This window comes from Camelus ferus, chromosome 11 (assembly GCF_009834535.1).
Source record: "Camelus ferus isolate YT-003-E chromosome 11, BCGSAC_Cfer_1.0, whole genome shotgun sequence".
NCBI classification, from domain to species: Eukaryota; Metazoa; Chordata; class Mammalia; order Artiodactyla; family Camelidae; genus Camelus; species Camelus ferus.
Genome location: NC_045706.1, coordinates 68,037,135 through 68,057,477, shown reverse-complemented (window position 1 = coordinate 68,057,477; position 20,343 = coordinate 68,037,135). Strand labels below are relative to the sequence as shown.

The window sequence follows — 20,343 nt, the reverse complement described above, 5'->3', positions numbered from 1 at the left end:
CAGCACAAATGCACTGACAAGCGCCCCTGGCATTTGTGTCCAGGGTACTGGAGGAATCGTGCCACAGTTTGGTGTGGGGTGGAGGGAGCAGTAGAAAGTGTGTGCCCCCCTGGATGGGCCAGTGCCTGTTCGACGCCGGGCCACTGCTATCACGGAGGAATGACCAGGGCTGCCAGATCATCGAGTTTCCCACGAGAAGGGGAAAGACAGATTTTCATGCAAATTTCCCAATTCTCAAAAGCAGGCAACTAATGCAAAAGTTTTTAATTTGATTATATGAACCGAATATGTTTGTAAGGCAGGTGTGGTTCATGGGCTACCATTTCGCACCTACTCTTTCACATCTAACAGATTTTCTTGTCCTTACTCATGACACTGAAGAAGGTTTGGAATATTTACTGACTGAATAAATAAATTACAACAAATCAAATACGTAGTCACACATATAGCTCTGTTCTTCTTCATGCACTACAGGTCACACAAATTAAAATAAAAACAAAAAGTTACCTCTTTTTCTAAAGTAACCAAATGCATAAAAACAGAAAGAACATATTTGCAAGGGGCTGGGGGTGGGGAAAAAGGGGACTTGTTTAACGGGTACAGAGTTTCAGTTCCACAAAGATGAAAAAGCTCTGGAGATCACAACAATGTGAATATAGTTAACAGGACTGAACAGCTCACCTAAAAATGGTTAAGATGCTAAATCTTACATTATGTGCTTTTTAATTCCAATTTTTTAAAAAGTTACCTCTTTTATTTTGAAATATGCTTGGCCCTTGATTTTCGCAGCAATGGTAAGAACTTTGGTATCAAAAACGAACTGAACAAAAGCTTTCAAATTAGACCAGAATATCAGCTGAGTGTTGCTTAAAGAAGATATGATTTTCCAAGCCAGGTCAAAAGACTCTATGCAGAGTGATTCACAGGAGGTCAGAAGCTGGTAGGAAAAAAAAAAGAAAGAAAGAAAGAAAGAAAGAAAAAAAGAAATACATAATTATCACAATTTCAGAAACAGATGTCTGTTCCTATGGTTATTCTTCAATTCATGTCTCCCTGTGTCTTTCTTACCTTCGGAACCAAAATTTTCATGCAATGGAACACAGGTAAAACTTGATCAGAAGGAAGAATTGTGAGGGCTTCCAGTGCAGACTGCAAAGTCCTTTCTGGCATCTGAACAGCAGGCAGAATGGGTTCCAGAATTTCACCCTCTGAGGTTGGTATAAGGGTGTGATATTTTTTCAACAAGAAGGAGAGGCAGACCCACCGATCATGAATATATTGTGCAACTATTTTCCCCCATCCTTGAGAAGATGATGATTCTTCAGAAAAACTGAGACAAAAAATAAAGTCACTACTCCATCCTTCCTTAAGTCTGTTTCAGTGTCTTTTGTATGTAGTAAACTATCCTTATAAGGGGAGAAATTAAAGTCATTATTAAATGTTGTCTCCCAAAAAACAAGGAAACCACATAAACCTCCAATCTCTAACTACCCTGAAAGTAGCTATTTTTCACTCATTTTAAGTGATTCACTGATAACTAAATGCAGAAAAGCGAATGGGTTCCCAGTGACAGAGACAAAGAATGCAACAATACATTATCTTCCCAAACGCAGCCTCACCTCTAAGCTTCCACGCCCCTCTAAGTGAGCCAGGCATTCACTAACTCTCCCAATGACTCAAACAAAAACGCATCTTTTTTTTTTTGGAGGGGGTACATAATTAGGTCTGTTTATTTATTTAATGGAGGTATTGGGGACTGAACCCAGGACCTTGTATATGCTAAGCACATGCTCTACCACTGAGCTGTACCCACCCTGCAAAGTACATTTTTAAACATTAGCAAAAAGATGCCTTTTGCGTACATATGCCCCCTCCTCCGCTGGCTGGTGAACACACCTGCTCTCTCCATCAGTGCGGGGCTTCTGCAGAGTCTGATTGAGCGGAAGAGAGCAGAGAAGCCTCTCCATGGGTCCAGCATCCAGAGAGTCCAGCTGTAGTTCTGGCTTCTGGTCAGTGGCCTCACAGACCATGGCCAAGGAGGCCATACTGACGACTCCCTGAATCTGCCTGCCGAGCGTCGGCTCCTGAGGAGGAAACGGACGATGTGTCAGGTCCTCACCAGGAAGGGCCTGAATCCCCGTCTGCGGGAACCTCACGCCCTCCCCTCCCTCCTCCAGCCTGCTACGCCACCAGGTGGAGGAGAAGGAAATTTGACACACGCTGTTTAGTTTTACTGTTTCTGTACAGGTTGGTGGCAAACAAACTTAGAGTGGCAATGACTTTAAGCAGTTCAGACTAAAGACAATTTGGATACAACTTTCCTATGAGTGAGTCTTATTTTAACTGTTTGGCTGAAGTATTTTTTAAAAAAGAGACTCCTGGTATACCCACAGACACCTCCTTCAGTCAGCCTGTGCTGCTTCTGGAGATGTGACACCGCTGGGACCACGAACCGCAGGGCCCAGGGCTGAATCCTGCCTCTGCACTTTCCAGCTGTCCGACTGTGGACACACTACACCTTAGTTTTCTCATCTGCAAAATGGGAGACAGTAATAGAACCCACTTCACAGGATAACTGTGAGGGTTAGATAAGTGGGTTATTTCACATACAGCACTGGTAGCTCTACAAGAAGGAGCACAAAGGAAGGAAAGGGGACAGCCTGGCTTCGTGCTTAGATCATCATCTCCAACCAAGGGGCCAGGAGCGCAGGCAAGAACCCAGATGGAGGAAACAGCTTGCCCAGGAGACCAAAGCCCTTTTTCCAAATACTGCCAACCAGTGTGTCTCCATGGAGGGGAGCCTTTTATTACTTCCCTGTAGCTTCCCTCACCCTGCCAAAGTAAACCAGGCATCTCTGCAAGACGAATTTTACTTAGCAATGCCATCAACACAGGAAATAAAATTCAGTGTTACTTTTGAGCCAGTATGGTTCCTATTAACCTTAATGTAACTCAGTGAATCACTAAATAAAGCAAGCTTAAGAATCACTGTAGTGTGGTTCATGATTCTGGTCCACATTTGAAAATCACAATGTCCTGCCCTAGCACTGATGTAACACTAACATGCAGTAGACAGGATGCTGGAATGCTCATCAGTCTTCCTTATAATTTTCTTTTAGGACATTTCCTGAAAACTACTTTAAAAAAATCAGATTATTAAGGCAACCAAGTCGCTATTTAAATTAGCAGCCTGGACTAGAGTATGATTCAGCTCAACTTTTTAAAACTCTCAACATGTGTTAAGTGAAGACAGCTAACATTTACTGAAGACTTTCTACGTGCCAGGGATTGTCCTAAAGTTTTGACATACATGAGTTTGCTTTAATTCTCACTATCAGCCCTCTAACCCTCATTTTGCAGGTGCAGTCCATGAGGCACAGAGGGGCTAATTAATTTCCCCAAGGTCACACAGCTAGCAAGGATAAAGCCAGGATTCACATCAGGAAGTCTAACTCCAAAGCCTGTGCTCATAACCACTACACCTTATTATATCATGTTTAAGAAACACTTTTAGGTACTAAAATCAAGTGGAGAATACACATACACGTAAATTATTCCAAAGACAAGATGAAAATAAATGCAAAAAGGGACGCATAAAGAGCAATAGATAAATGAAGGAAAGAATGAGGCACTGATTCCAGGAGGCCTTCAAGATAAAATGTAATTTGGGTTGGGACGTAGAGGAGGACCAGACACCAACACGTGTGCACTGAGAGAGCGCTCGTGGAAGGACTGGACGGGACAGAAGCCCAGATGAGGGAGGACATGGCATGTGCCTGTGATCTTGAAGTCCCACACTGGGGCCAAGAGTGACTGCAGCCCAGGGGGCTCTGTGGGAAGGCAGAGGAAAGGCCAGGGATGACTGGACTTGGGGAGGGTGGGTGGAAGCCAAGGACAGAGGGCTCTGGACACCAGACCGGTGAATGTGGACACATTGAAACGTCCCTTCCTGGCATCCGGGCCAAACACCTAGTGAAACTCCACTATCTGTATCTAAATGATTTTATGGTTGAGGTCATCACACCTAATATTATAATAGGAGTCCCAGTCCGTCATCCAATATTGTAAACAAAGGGTATTATTTTAAAAATTGAATTTCAGCAGGTACCCTTTATGTTATCAAAATATGGTTTATTGGTCAAATACGTATTCCATGTGCACCTCATTCAACCTAAGTGCAAGCCCTGAAGTGGAGAAGATTACCTGTCCACTATTCATCTCCTGAAGATGCCGCATGGATGCATTTTTCAAAGGAGAAATAACTCTCCAAATAGGGTTACCTCTTTTCCAGCCAACCTTCAGATGGAGATTTATGAGCTCAGTTAATACCGTCAGGTATAAACGGCAACGGTCCAGATCTGAAATCTAAGACACAAAATAAAATGTTTAGTAAGCAGGGTCCATGGTTTTCACAAAACTAGGAAAGTTCAGGAAGGAAATAAATCAGTTTATTAAAAGTACCCAGCGAAGACATGGACAAGAGGAAAAGTCATCTCCTCCAAGAAGCCTTCCATCACCTCCCCAGGTGGAGCTGAGCACGTCCTCCTCTGCGCTCACACGGTGTGTCTGTGTTCAGCACCTCAGAGCTAGTAAGTGAGAGGGGCAGAATGAAACACAGGCCTTTACCTGGCAGGAATGGGTTCCGCCCAGCTCCACCGCTCACCAGCTCTGGGACCGGTGCAAGTTACCTAACATCTTTGGGCCTCAGATTCCTCATCTGTAAAACGGGGAGGGCAGTATCCCAACACATGGTTTTTGGAAGAATTAAGTGAGAGCGTGCCGGGCGCAGGTGAGATGCCCTAGACAGGAGAGAAGGGGAAGGGAACGACCAGGGCCACGCCGGAAAAACTCCGACTCCCCGGGCTACAGAGGACAGAATGGACGGGTCCCGGGAGTAACGGTCAGAGAGCTGGGCAACGGCAGGAGGTGATGATGTCACAGTCGCTGGCATGTCCAGGACAAGCGTCCAATGTGCCTACTGGGGCTGAGGGATCAAGAAAGACGGAGTCTGAAAAGTCTCGGCCAGCTGTAAGACAAAGGAGGCCCCGACAACTTCAGAGTCAGCTATTTCTGAATGGAGCTGAGGGGCCTGTCTACAGATTAGTTCACAAAGAGAAGGACACAGGGTGCCAGGAGGAACTGTGAGAGGGTTCTTGTGAGACGAGGGGCTCTTAGAGCAGTTTCAATGCTCATGAAAGGAGTCCAGGAGGAAAGAGAGGTTAAAAACACCAGAAAAAGAGGATGGCCAGTGGGGTAAAGTCCTCAGGAAAATGGAAGAGGACGGAAGCCAGACTGCCCTCCTCTGCAGAGACAAAGGGAGGCAAGGTGGACGCAGGTGCGGGGGCAGGTGTGCAGGCACTGGACAGTATGAAACAAATGACTCAGCCACGGCTGCAGTCTCCTCTGTGAGTAAAGGGCTGAGGCAGCCTGCGCTGCAGGGGACGGTGCATCTCGCCCCAATGCATGGCCTCACAGTGGTGGCTTGAAATCAGCCACGGAAATGGATAAACACTACAAATCAGGGCTTTCCCCGACCTGAGAGCCAGCTGTCAAATACTGACCATCATGCTGCTGAGGTGAGGCAAACTGAATGTGAGGTTAGGGAAGAGACTTTAATTTAACTCTAATAAGCTACCGAACAAATGTACTTAATTGGGAGTTCTAGTAACTCACTAGAGAGTGAATTTTTCAAAATAATTTTAAACTGTCATATACTGCTTTTACTTTTTGAAATCTTTGCATCTAGAAGACCTAGACAAGCATTTCTCCAATGAAGATATACAAACGGCCAATAGACATATGAAAAAATGCCTAATATCACTAATTATCAGAGAAATGCAAATCAAAACTACAATGAAGTATCAACTCACACCAGTCAGAATGGCCATCATTCAAAAGTCTACAAATGATAAATGCTGGAGAGGGTGTGGGGAAAAGGGTACCCTCCTACACTGCTGGTGAGAATGTAGTTTGGTGCAGCCACTATGGAGAAAAGTATGGAGATTCCTCAAAAAACTAAAAACAGACTTGCCATATGACCCAGCAATCCCACCTCTGTGTATAAATCTGGGGGGAACTCCTAATGTGAAAAGATACATGCACCCCAGTGTTCATAGCAGCACTATATACAATAGCCAAGACATGGAAGCAACCTAAATGTCCACAGACAGATGACTGGATAAAGAAGCTGTGGTATAGTTATACAATGGAATATTACTCTGCCAATAAAAAAGAATAAAATAATGTCATTTGCAGCAACATGGATGGACCTAGAGATTGTCATTCTAAGTGAAATAAGCCAGAATGAGAAAGGAAAATACCATATGCTATCACTCTTGGGAGTTTGAGATTTGCAAATATTAGCCACTATATATAAAAATAGATTTTAAAAAATTTCTTCTGTATAGCACAGGGAACTATGCTCAATATCCTGTAATAACCTTTAATGGAAAAAAAATATGAAAATGAATATATGTATGTATATGCAAGACTGGGATATTGTGCTATACACCAGAAACTGATATATTGTAATTGACTGTAATTCAATAAAAAATAATAATAAAATAAAATCTTTGCATCTAAAAGATAAAATCACATTAACATTTCCCTTTTTAAAGCTATTTTTAGCTTCAAATTCCAAACAAACAGAAACATTTATGTCATATAATGGGTACACAGAAGTTCATTATATTTCTTCTGTGTATGTCTGAAAATTTCCATAATAAAAAGGTAAAGCAATACTGATAATAATAAGTGATACTGGAGCAAAACAAAAAAAATTATTTCTTTATTAAATCCTTTCTTGGAAATTTAGGTATACTGTTAACCATTGTTTACTCAGTACCTCCATTAAAAAAAGCAAACAAGAAACAATTGTTTAATAAGGAAAATGCTAAAAACCTCCCCAGTCCAGGAGGTTTCTCTTGCCTTCCTATCACAGTATCTCAAGTCTTTTACTATAAAACTTGTCTTTTTATATTTTCACACCTGCTTATCAGCTATCAAACAAATGTCCTTAACTGGATAGTCTAATAAAAGTTCTTAAAGTAAGTATATTGTCTCACTCTATTGACAATCTAATGATTCTAACTGCCTCAACATTTGTCTCTAGAGATTTCAACTTCCCCCCAAATAAATTAAGAGTAATAGGCATTTGTAAAAATTTGTATTTTCAAAATATTCTTGAAGGGAGAAAACTTTATTAATTTTTTCAGATGTCCTAGAAAGAACACATTAAGTGGAACAGAGACAGAGAAGACAGCTACCTTCACAGAGCAACTTCTTTGCCTCAGACTGGTTGTTCTCAGCTCTAACTGCATTTCAGAATCACACACAGAGCTTAAACCGTATGTGTACTGAAACCTGGTCCCATCCCCCAAACCTGCCAAATTAGAACTTCTGGACCCTGGGACCAATGAGCACTGAATATGCTAAGTATTTCAAATATCTTACACCATCTGAAACTCTCTAAGCCCTGGGAAGCAGATGTATTATCTCCACTTTACAGATGAGAAAACTGAGGCTCAGAAAAGCCACACAACTTTACCGAGGTCACAGTTATCGGAACTAGGACACTTCAAAGCTTAAAATTTTTCTGCTCCCTAAGTCCACTTTTCAAGAAACTATTACATTAAAGTAATTTTTAATTTAATACAGTGTCTGCCAGTCAATAATCACTCAAATACCGATGAAAAGACTGAAAGTTACTCCAATAAATACTTACACTATTTAGTTCATTCATAGTAAGTCTTCTGAGAATAAATTCAGAAATGCTCTCTGAGGTGGACAAGATAAAGTTCTGAAGAAGGGTAAACACCTCATCTGTATGGGGGAAAAAAAAGCATGCAACTAAAATGATAGAAATAAGTTATTTGGTACAAACTAGACCAGATATTCTAGTAAAAGTTCAACTACGTTAAGCATATGTGTGCGTAACTTACCAAAAATGAATTCTAATATTAGCCACTAATATGGGGAAATCTATAACTGATCTTAAAAATCATTTAGGAGTTTTAGTTCTGGGCATGATGAAACAGGGACATGCCACCCTCTCTCACTGAACACAGATACAAAACCTGGCCAGAATATTTGAAACAGCCATTTGAAGACTCTGAAAGGCAAAAAGCAGCAGATGGATTCAGGCAGATGTAACTGGGAAGAGCAGTGAGTTTTCGCGGTCCTGCTGCAGACTGGAACCAGATGTCAGAGCAGTCAAGAAAGCGTGCAGCAGAATGGGCCCCAATTTTCTGGGCAGGGAATGAAAAAGGAAAATCCCAGAGAACCAGACAGTGAGTCCTTAGAAGATGCCAGAGACAGAGGTGCTCAGGAAAACGGTCCCAGCAAGTGGTTTATGAAGTGCTGGGCTCACCTGAGCTGCTCTGCTGGTATATAAGGCTCAGCACATCACAGACTTTGGGACCTGACCTCACGGAGACAACTGTGCAGGTCCCAGCCTGGCCACTGGATGGAACACCTGGGGCGCAGGTCAAGACAGCACCGCAGAGGAATTGAAAATAAAACTGACAGTGGAGCCGGCCCCCACGGAAGCCTGAGCGTCAGGAACAGAGGCTGAAACCAAGCGAGGCTGACTGTCTGCTAAACAAAAATGTCAACACTGTCCACAGGAGTTCAACAAGATACAGTGTCTCATAACATGATATTCAAAATACCTAGGGTACAATCCAAAATAACTGGGTGTCTGAAGCAAGAGGAAATTCCTAGCTCACGTGGGAGAAGAACACACAAAAGACAACACCAAGATGATGGTGAGGCTAGAATCATCAGACAAGACTTGAAAGCAGCTACTAAAAAATGCTCCCGCAGTCAATCCACACACACTCTTGAAACAGAAAATGAAGTCGCGGCAAAGAAATAGAAGATTTAAGCAAAAACCAAACAGAAATTCTGTAATTGAAAGTACAATAACACGTTTCAGAAGCTCACTGGATGGGATCACTAACAGAAAGGAGGCAAGAGGAAAGAACCCGTGAACTTGAACACAGATCAGTAAAACATGCAACGTGACGCGGCATAACCAAGCTGCTGACAACTGCAAACAAAGAAACAATCTTGAAAGCACAAAGAAAGGCTTATGACCGAGGAGGAGAATGATGTGAATCACTACCGACTTCTAATGAGAACCCACGGAGGCCCAGAGCACAGGGGGCATCTTTCAATTGCTGAAAGAAAAGACCTATAAAACTAGAATGTTAGAGCCAACAAAAATATTCTTCAGAAGGGTAAAATAAAGCCATTCTCAGATGAAGGAAAACTAAAAGAATTCATTGCCAACAAATCTGCTCCAAAAGAAATACCAAAAAAATATATTTTTTTCTCTTTGAAAGACATTTTTCGAACAAAAGGCATATGTCACAGGAAAACATGGAACATCAGGGCGAAAAAGCAAAAGAATCTGTAAATATCTGGGTAAATGCAACAGTCTCTTCTCTCGAGTCTTTAAAACGTATTTGATAGTTGAAAGCGAGAAACATAGCACTGCCTGGTAGGGTTTTCAGCAAATGTAGATATAACAACTATAAGAAACAGGGGAGAGGAAGTTAGGAACCTAGAAGGTAGTAAAGTTTCTACATGAATTTCAAGTGGCAAAATATTAATTCTAAGCCAACAGTAAAAAGTATGTACATTGTAATCTCTGGAGTAATCCCAAAAATATTCAGGTATTTAGTAAAAAATACAAAAAATAATTAAAATGCAAGACAAAATAATGTTCAAACTGCCCAAAAGAAGTCAGAAGAGGGGAAAGAAAAAAAAAATAAAGGGAATAAACAGAATTCAAAAAATAAGATGACAGACTCAAAAACCAAAGATATACGTAATCTTATTAAATGCAAATAGTCTAGACCAATTAAAAGACACAGACTGTCAGAATGGATAAAATAACATGATCCAACTGTGTGCTGTCTATAAGAAATTCACTTTAAATATAATCACCTAAGTAAAAGTACAAAGCCAGAAAAAAAAAATGCAAATTCTAATAAAAAGAAAGTAGGAGTGGTTATATTACTATCAGACAAACTAGGCTGCAGAGTAAAGAAAATAACCAGGGATAAAAAGGGTCATTACATAATGAAAAAGAGTACTTACCAAGAAAAAAACACAATCCTAAATATAGATTCCCCTAACAGACCCTGAAAATACATGACATGAAGCTAACAGTAGAAAAAGGAGAAAGGGACAAATCCAAAATTGTAGTTGGACTTCAACACTCTTAAAATCAGCAAGAATATAAAACTGAAAACACCACGAAGCTCTTGGATACAATGCACATTTGCAGAACATTCCACCCGACAGCAGAACACACATTCTTTCCAAGTGTGCATGGACCGTTCACCAAGGTAAACCACACCCTAGGTCATAAAACAAACCTTAACAAGCTTTTTGAAGCTGAAATTGTACAAAGTATGCTCTCTGACTAGAATAGAAGTAAATTAAAAAGCAGTAACAGAAAGATAACAGGAAAATCTCCAAATACATTTCTAAATAATTCATGGATAAAAGAGAAAGTCTCAAAAAAGTTAGAATATGTTTTGAACTGAAAATACAACATATCAAAATTTGTGGGATGCAGTTAAGAAAATTCACTGTGTTAGATGTCACTTTAAAAAAGATCTAAAAACAATAATCTAAGCTTCTACCTTAACTTCAATAAAAAGGCAAAATAAACCAAAAGCAAGCAGAAAGAAGCAAACAAACAAAAAGAAATCAATGAAACTGAAAAGAGAAAAATCAATGAAACCAAAAGCTGGTTCTTTGAAAAGATCAATAAAATATCAACCACTAGCCAGTCTTAGAGAGACAGACAGAGAAAGAGGACACAAATTACCACTACCATTACCAAGAATAAAAACAGAATTCCTTCAGACCCCAGATTCTGCAGGCATTAAAAGGATAAGGGAACATGACAGACAACTAAAAATATAACTGCCGCATTCACAAATGACATCATTGTCTACAAAAAAATCCCAAGGAATCTATTAAAAAAACTTCTGCAACTAGTAAGTGCTTCAGCAAGGTGAGAGGATATAAGGTCAACACAGAAAAATCAGTCCTATTTCTGTACACTAGCAATGCACAACTGAAAACCAAAAATCTTTTAAATATACCATTTACAATAATCTTCCCACAAAAGGTATAAATCTAACAAAACCTGCACAGGATCTATATGCTGCAAACTAAAATACTCTGATGAAAGAAAATAAAGACAGCTTAAATAAATCAGAAGACATACCACATCCATGAATTAAAAGTCTCAATATATAAAGAGTAATTCTCAAAAAATTAATCTGTAGATTTAACAAAATTCTAATCAACTCCAGCAAGACTTTTTTTTCTTTTGGTAAATACAGACAAGCTGATTATAAAGTTTATATTAAAAGGCAAAGGAACTAAATAGCTAGAAATATTTTTGACAAAGGAAAATAAATTTTAAAGAATCAAACTATCTAACAGCTTTTTATAAAGCTACAGTAACCAAAACAGTGTGGTGTTGGCCAAGGGATATATATATATAGATCAATGGAACAGAGTCTAGAAATAGATCCACACAGATATGGTTAATTAACTATTTTTAAACAACTTTAATGAGTAGTACTTGCACATAACCTGCACACACTCGCCCATATACTTTAAATCATCTCTAGAATACTTATAATACCTAATGCAAATAGTTGTAAATACAATGTAAGTGGCTGCCAGAGCGCAGCAAATTCATGTTTTGCTTTTTTGGAACTTTCTGGGGTTTTTCTCCCCAAGTATTTTCAGTTGAGGGTTGTTTGAATCCAGAAGCATGGAGGGCTGACGGTACCAAGTTATTTTTTATTTTACCATTACGTGTTTGTTGACCTCTGTGCTAGTAATTCATAGAGTACTTACTCATTCATAAACTGGAGATAACTATTTTCCTCTTCCCCCATCAAAGAAATCCTTTCAGGATTTAGGTCCATTTAAAGGTAATGAAACTTCATACAGTTGGTTTACCAGTTACCTAGAGGTCCACTGCTATCAAAATTAACTAGAGATTTCTTTGGCTCTTACTTGTGGTATAAAAGGAGAAATGCTTGAGGAGCAATGGGCATGCTTACATTCTGCAGGTGAGAACGTAAAATGCATACACAGCTACTTAGAAAAACAATTTCACCTTATCTTAAAAGCTGAAAACGCATGTGCCCTAGGAACCAGTCATTTTGGTCCTGGGGGTACATATACTGCAGAAACAAACAGACCCAGAAGACACACGTGGACAAGTGTTCAAGGCAGCGCTGTACATAAGAGTAATAAACTAAACACCATCCGACGTCCAGCAACAGGAGAACCGGTAACTGTGCTGTCACCGCACAATGGAAGATAACACGGCAGGCGAAACAATGATGTAGTAAGAAAGGACAGGGATGAGCCTTGGAAACATGCTAAGTGAAAAAAGTGACAGGAGACTTCTTACAGAAAAGTAACATTTCCCTAAAGCAGGAAAATGAGACTACTGTTGAGGAATAGCTAGGTATGAAGCAAAACCATTTTTTAAGTGCACAGAAGCGATAAAGGTAAGTCAAAATAAGGAGAAAAACGAAGGGATTGAGGAGTAATGGGTAAATTCGTTCTCAGGTTGGGTGGTGAGTTCATGGGTATTTAATTATTCTGTATCATAATTTACATATAAACACCACATGTTTTTGTTCTGTACTAAATATCACAACAATTTTCCAAAAGCACCTGTGACCCAGTCCTGAACCTGAAAGCATGGATCTGAGCATTTTCAACAGGTAAGACATTTCGAATGAAACCAAATTTACGCCCTTAGAGGAGTTCAAAGTCTTATAAAAAGTAATGGTTATGTGTAGGCATTTGGTTCTGCTACCATTTTCAAAAATATCAGAACTTGGAAACTAGCTTTAATATTTCATGAGCCTATACTAAAATCTACCCTTTCAATATTATCCTCAGGTTTAACCTAATACTAATGCTTCTCTCGAAATTCTTTTTATTTTTAATTTTTTGGGTGGGCGTAATTAGGTTTTTATTTGTTTATCTTTAATGGAAGTACTGGGGATTGAACCCAGGACCTTGTGAATGCTAGGCATGCACTCTACCACTGATCTATCCCCTCCCTCCCTGGAATATTCTTTTTTAAAGAGAAAAATTCTAAAATTCCAAATGAAATTGGTCAGAAAGATTGGGAATCAAGGCTTACCCATTGCTATTCTCGTCTCTAACGTCCAGTGGATTTTCAACTACTGTTTTACATGAATCTTAGTTTAGGGAGGAGGGAGAAACGTCTCAACATGTCTGCCTGCCACCACTCTACTTCCTGTGGGAAGCATTTCCCACCGAGAGGTGCTTGGGGATGAACATATTTAAAAATAAATAAAAATAAGTAATTATAAAATTATGGCCATTCTCATGGTTTAGCTTCCTTTTTGCAACATCTAGCATAGTGGCAATTAGAAATGCATCTTTCTTAAAAACATATATGAAAGAGCCATGATCATTTCTGACAGTCTGTAAATTAATGAGCGCACATAAATTTTTAAAAAAGTAATAAAAGCAAACGAAATCACATTCTAAAATCAACAGTAACCAACAAATGCAGACACTAAAATGTCAGCGTCCTGAGGGCTGTTTGCTCCTTTACCTCCACAACCCCAGCGCCACCAGGAGATGCTCGGTGAGTATCTGCTGAACGCATGATGTTAAAAGGGCAGGAGTTTCCTCTCATTCCAAGTACCAACGACAGACCAAGCAAGACACCAACAGAAACTACTTATCCTCACCATCTTGGGAACTGGAACCTTTCAACAAGCAAGTGTGCAGTAACTTCAACAGCAACTGCAGGCATCTGTCAGTTCTCAGCAAGGGCATGTAGGCATTTGTGCCAAACTTCACAAGGGCATCCAGGAGAGGGTCTAAGAATATCCTTAATACATTCTGTGTTCTCCGCTTTTCACTAGACATTAAAAGACATGCCCAAATCAAGCATTTCAAAAGCATAAAGGAATTACTTTCCAGCTACACTTTGTGGAACTGGTTAGTTAACGCTTCCATTAGACAGAATTTCTCTTACGGATGATCCAAACACTTAGATCCTACTGGGGCTGGTCCTTCACTCCCATCTTCTCACTGAACTTTCAGTTTGTGCTTTCTCAGTGAGGGCAGTGATTCACCAGAGAAGGAAGCACAGGGCACACATACCTCCTCGACTCTAGGCACCAGTATGAAGAAAATCCTATACCCAATTTATCTGCAAATTAAAATGCTGAGACCCTGCTTCCATAATTCAAAAAAAAAAAAAAAACAACAACAAAACCAAAAAACCAAAAATATATGCTAGTCAAAGAAATGAGACACATTAACCAAAAAAATACAAAGAATTAAAGATTTGTGAAAAACTGTTAACCAACTTTAGTACTAAAACTTTATCTAAAAGAGATCTGATATTAATCCAATTAACTACATTATCATGCAAATATCCCACCTAATGAAGCTCCTTTTTGCAACATTTATAATTTGGTGAGAATTAATCTGCTCCTATTTCTCAAAATAGAAATGAGTCTTTATTATCTTTAAAAAAAACTACACATATCGCAAAGGGGTAAAATCCGGTAAATGTCTTAACCTAATCTTATGCTAAGATCTTACAACCCATTCTTAAAGCAATGATTCATGTATATAGTTGGGGTTTTTTTTTGACCTTCTCTAGTTTAAACCTCTAGTCCTATTAATTTATTGTTAATATTCAACATTTCTTTAGTGTATTGCCAATGTTCTAGTACCCTCTGCTAATGCACTGTGATCAATTCCATACCAATCGCTGAGAAGTCTGACTACGTACCATAAATTCGATTGGCCTTTAAATTAAAAAAAAAAAAAGCTTTCTTTTCAAATTTAGAAACACTTACCTATATTGACTCCTCATTCCTTCCACATCTACGGCGAGCAAGACCATCAGAGCAACAAGCTTGGCTTCAAACCAGTCAGGCATGCAGCACTTTTCTCCTCCTTAAATAACAACAGTTAATGTTTGCAAAGCATTAACAAAATCCTTCCAAGACATGGTTCCAAAAATAAAACAGCTAAATGTCTGTGTTTCATCAGTATTAGATCATTAGAGAAATTCAGCTGAGATGAAATGTGGCAGAACACCCTACAGGATGGCTCATTTTTACACACGTAGGTATGAATAGCAACATATTGGTGCAGGGCGACTACACGACATTTTCCAAGCTCTGAAAGCTCTTCTTACTGCTGTTTCCAAACCATGTCTCACTTTCTCTAACTCAAAAAGCCTGTTCTGAAAGCTCTCCAACATTTCTGTTTGTTGATGATTCTGGTTTTGTGTGGTCCTGTTGTCGCTGCTTTGTTTTGTTGTACATCATATAAATGATACAGCATACACATATGTATCTACCTAACTCATATTCATCCTGACCTCTTCACCACTCCAGCCATAGACAGACAGACACAGCGAGATGCCTACCTACTTTCAGTTCCCTGGGTCTAAGCTCACCCCAGCCTTGTGGGATATTCCTCCCCACTTTCTATCTTCATTTCTATTCACTCACTAGGTGTCATCCCATCAGTGACCTCTCCCGACCACTGCAGGTCTACCTGCCCCGGATGGAGACAGCTCGCTTAGGATCCCCACCCCAGTGCTTATGTCTTTCAAGGCACGGCACTAAGATTATCTGCTTACTTGTCAACTCCTTTGCTAGACAATGCTCTCTCTGAGGATAGGGGACATATCTTTTACCTCTGTAACTCCAATGTCTGGCACTTAGAAAACCCTTGATACATGTTTGTGGAATAAACAGTGTAAAATCTATCTGTACTGACCATGTCCAACCCAAAGAAAAAAGCTACTTTACATGTAGATTGAAAACATTTGGACTGATGAGTCTTTGTATTTTAAAAAATTTGAATACTACATGTATTTTATGCCCCAAAACTCAAGCTAAATAATGTTTTCTTTGGACTGTATTAACTTATTCTGAAAACTGCCCAGTAATTGATAACTAAACTAAAATTTTATAAAGGCACATAGCCAAAGGCGTTAAGAGTCAAAACAAAAATATTATACACACACACACATGCAAACATCTCATTTGCATTTGAGGCCAGTTTTTTAAAACCTTAAAAAAGTACATTGTATTAAACAGTGTATTTTAAGTCCTAGAAAAGTTAAGGAAGAAACTCTAAAAATTTTATCCACTTTTGAATATTTAATCAGATCTGATGCTGTTGTATACTCTGAATTAAGAAGTTCCATAGATATTTTAGAGAGTTTAATCTATGTTTACTCTAGTAGGAACTAAAATTTATTTACTTTTACAGGCCTAGCAAAAGAATCTTCCAAGTTACCACAAGGAAAATTTATTAGACCATAGAGAAAATAAAACACAAAAGAGAAATGTTATTCTAAGAAGGATGAACAGATAAACTCATGTATTTTGGAAGGATAATTACCTGGTCATTTAAAACCTATTCCATGATCAGATTAGAGAAATCAGAAGATGAAAATGACTTGGTCTGAGACAAAGCTAAGAAATATAAGACACGTTAAATTTAAAGACGTAACTTACCCAAATTACCACTAATGACTTTAATGACGAGGAAGCAGTGGAAATGTAAAAAGAATCCTAATTAATGAATCTGCTAATGGTTCTTCCCTCATGAAGTCTTACATATTTCCCCAAAGAAGATGCAAAACTGATCTTTGCTAAGTGTTTGGTATGAATAAAAACTAAAACCATCCTTTCAAACCTAATTTTTCTCTGAATTACTTTTCACAATCAGTTCACACTAAATGTCATGCTTAAAAACAAACAAAAGAGGAATAGATTTATCAACAAATATTTCCACTACAGAGGCTCCAAAAACACACTTGCAAGATCTCGCTGACAAAGATTCAGTAATTGTAGAATAAATTAATAAATTGATTTGGTATCTGTTCCTACTCTGGCGACTTACTAGTTTCTTAAAACATTTAGAAAACCTTAAAATTTCAAGTCCAAGAACAGATAAAGTACAAGTTAGGAAAGAGTATTTTCACCTTCTGTTATTCACATTATTTCTCTGCAATACAGGTCTGCAATCAGTAAGTCAGCATGCATTTGGTGAAGCCTGTATCTCAATCTGAAAAACTAGTAAAAAGTTCTTTGAAAACATTCAGTTACATCAATCCATAAAGACGATTTCAGACTTACGGTCCCAGGCAGGTGACTTGATATATTCTTGGACGAGGCTCTTGACGTAAGCATTTAAAGTCGACGTCTCAGTGGAGTCCAGTAGAACTACCAATTGAGGCTCGTCTAAAACAGCTTTCATTAACACACAACCAATCACAGAGCTGGAAAAGAAAACAGTTATTACTTTATTTTAAAAGACTCACTGAATAAAGGGTTTCTTGTATCTCTTAAGTCAGTTTTCTTTCTTCCACAATTAACTGAATTTAAATGACCAAACATAACAAAGTAACAGAATGTTTATTATCATCACTGAGTTCCCCAGATAGTGCAGACAAGAAAAAGTATGTCTATGTATATGTACATATACATACGTGTGTGTGTGTTTTCTAATCTCCTCGAAGAATTCATAAACTTCTTAACAGGAAAGAATTTTTAAAGCACCTAATATAAAATGCATCTTTTGGGAAGGTGTTCTAAAGAATATCCCTCTGTGAAAAATAACATCATGCAAAGCAAATTACAACCTTAAATTAAAATTCATTCCAGCTTCATATACTCAAACAAGGATAGGTTGTTTTTGAGAGAATGTAGAATTTGAAATGTAAGTTATAATTAAAGTTCCCGCCCTTCTTGCAAGTTTACTTTCGATCACATGTGCTTTTTAAAGCACCGCTGACTGCTGACCGTGGGTTTGCACTGCACATGTCCACTTATACAAGGATATTCTTGCACAGCACAGGCTACGGTACAACACGACCCGTGGTTGTATGAGTCCTCGGATGTGGAGGAACCACAGACACGAGGCACCGTGGAGATGGAAGGCACCTTCTTAAAAAAACTAAACACACTCTTACCATCCAAATACTATGCTCCTTGGTATTTACCCAAATGAAAAGTTATGTCTTCACAACTGTATGTACATAAATGTTTATAACAACTTTATTCATGATTGCCAGGACTTAAAAGCATCCATGACATCCTTTGGTTGGTGAACAGATAAACAATGGTCCATCCAGACAATGGAATATTATTCAGTGATAAAAAGAAACGAGCTATCAAGCCATGAAAAGACATGGAAGAGTCTTTTTTTTTTTAGGTTTTAAAAAAAATTTTATTTATTTTTGGTTGGGGGAGGTAAGTAGGTTTATTTAGTATTTATTTATTCTTGGAGGAAGTAGTGGGGATTGAACCCAGGACCTCATGCATGCTAAGCACTTGCTCTACCCAATGAGCTATACCCTCCCCCAACAAGACATGGAAGAATCTTAAAGGCATGTTACTTAGTGAAGGAAGCTAATCTGCAAAGGCTTCATAATGTATGATTCCAACTAAATGACTTTCTGGAAAAGGCAAAACTACAGAGGCAGGGGAGTATCAGTGGCTGCCAGAGGTTTGGGGCAGAAAGAGAAGAGAGGAGTGAATGGGTGGACGTGGGATATTTTGGGCAGTAAAACTATTCTGTGTGACACTATAATGGTGGGTACATGTCAAAGCCCACAGAATGTACAACACGAAGGGTGAGCCCTAATGTAAACTATGGATGTTGGTTAATAACAATATCTGAAGAAACAAAATGCAAAAAGCAGAAAAACACATTTACTGAACATCTGGAGAAATTTAAACACTGAATATTTGACATCAATAAACGAATTAACATTTTTAGGTGTGAGAAGGGTCTGTTTCTTAGATCCTTTAAAATCCTTATCGTTTAGCTGTACACATTTCTAGATGAAATAAGATTTGAAGCAAAAGTCCAACAAATGGAACTGATTAAATAAATCCTAAAATAGTTAATCAACTGAATTTTTATTTTATTTATTTTTTTAATGGAGGTACTGAGGATTGAACCCAGGACCCTGTTCATGCTAAGCATGTGCTCTACCACTGAGCTATACCTCACCCCTCCAACAACTTAATATTTAAATATCACATACTGGAGAATTCTTTAGCAACATGCTGCAAAATACTCAAATGTATGTGAAGATGAAAAATAAAATTCAAAACATATAACCTTAATTTGCTTAGAAATACGCTATGTATTAAAATATCATTCAAAATAAGCAAGAGTGAGAATACATACATTCAAAAAATTAAGAATTAAACTAAAAACTATGGATTTGATGGTTGGCATTACAGGTGATTTTTACTTGCTTTCCACAGTTCCAAATTTTTCAGATTCCACCTAATTAGATGTACTATGATCAAAAAAATTAAGTGAAATTCAAACTTTTAAAGGCCCCAGGTAGCCCCTTCCTCACTCCCTCTGCCATTACCCTAACTCTACACCCTCATTATTTTGTGCCTGAATTGTGTTAACATAGTTCAACCTGATTTCTCGTTTCTCTCTGTGCACCCGAAGCCAGAGGTGCTTTCTAAAGGAAATAATCACATTCCGAGTCTCAGTGGTCTCTTAGGCACTGGATAAATACAAAATTTAAAAAAAAAAAGGTTCCTGTCTTCAAAAAGTATATAACCTATAGAGGACACAGATTAGAATTCAGCCGAGTCTGTAACAGAGAAGTGCTAACATCAGTGACATGAATTGAGTCCCCCATCCTCTGTTCAAAAACGAAGCGGAGGAGGAGGAGGGGGACTTGGAGGCCCTGCCCCGCGGGGGGAGCAGAGGAGGCTCTCGGGGAGGAAGAAGCCCCCACAGCCGAGGCTGCACCAGGGGAGGGTCTCCACTAGAGCAACAGCTGGAAACGGGTAAAGAGACTGAGGGTTTCATGGTGAATTCGATGCAAACAGTCAGGAAGAATCATGAATTGGTCAAACGTCAGGCTTGGGGCCCTGAGCAGATGAAAGTGCAGTGAACGAACAGGAAAAGAGAAAGACGAGTCTGCATTTCTCACTGTTTCTGAGTCTAATGCCACCACTACTCCTAACGCAGACCTCACCCAGAAGCGAGATCTGAGCACTGACACCACCTTCTCCTCTAAACAGGGCTCTCTCTGTCCCAGACAGTTCCTGTCTCCCACTGGTCCGCCAGAATCTTAGCAGCATTATTAGTTAGGTCCACTCAATGAAAGTAAACGATTTTTAAAATCTCTGTTGATAAGTAACAAAGCAATCACTGTATTTTATATAAAATGAATTCTACTAGGAACAGTTTCTCACAAAGTTTTCAAAAATCGTATTGCAATCTCAC

At 38.9% G+C, this 20,343-nt stretch overlaps 1 protein-coding gene across 1 annotated transcript in view; it reads right to left on the bottom strand.

Moving 5' to 3' along the window:
- Nucleotides 1-20,343, bottom strand: part of TARBP1 (TAR (HIV-1) RNA binding protein 1) — a 60,903-nt gene that overhangs the window by 24,967 nt on the left and 15,593 nt on the right. Inside the window, 9 exon segments of the mRNA XM_032491803.1 lie at nucleotides 749-937; nucleotides 1,069-1,330; nucleotides 1,897-2,084; nucleotides 4,204-4,365; nucleotides 7,724-7,821; nucleotides 13,785-13,957; nucleotides 14,910-15,009; nucleotides 17,214-17,283; nucleotides 17,285-17,356. Coding sequence (XP_032347694.1) covers nucleotides 749-937; nucleotides 1,069-1,330; nucleotides 1,897-2,084; nucleotides 4,204-4,365; nucleotides 7,724-7,821; nucleotides 13,785-13,957; nucleotides 14,910-15,009; nucleotides 17,214-17,283; nucleotides 17,285-17,356 — 1,314 coding nt within the window.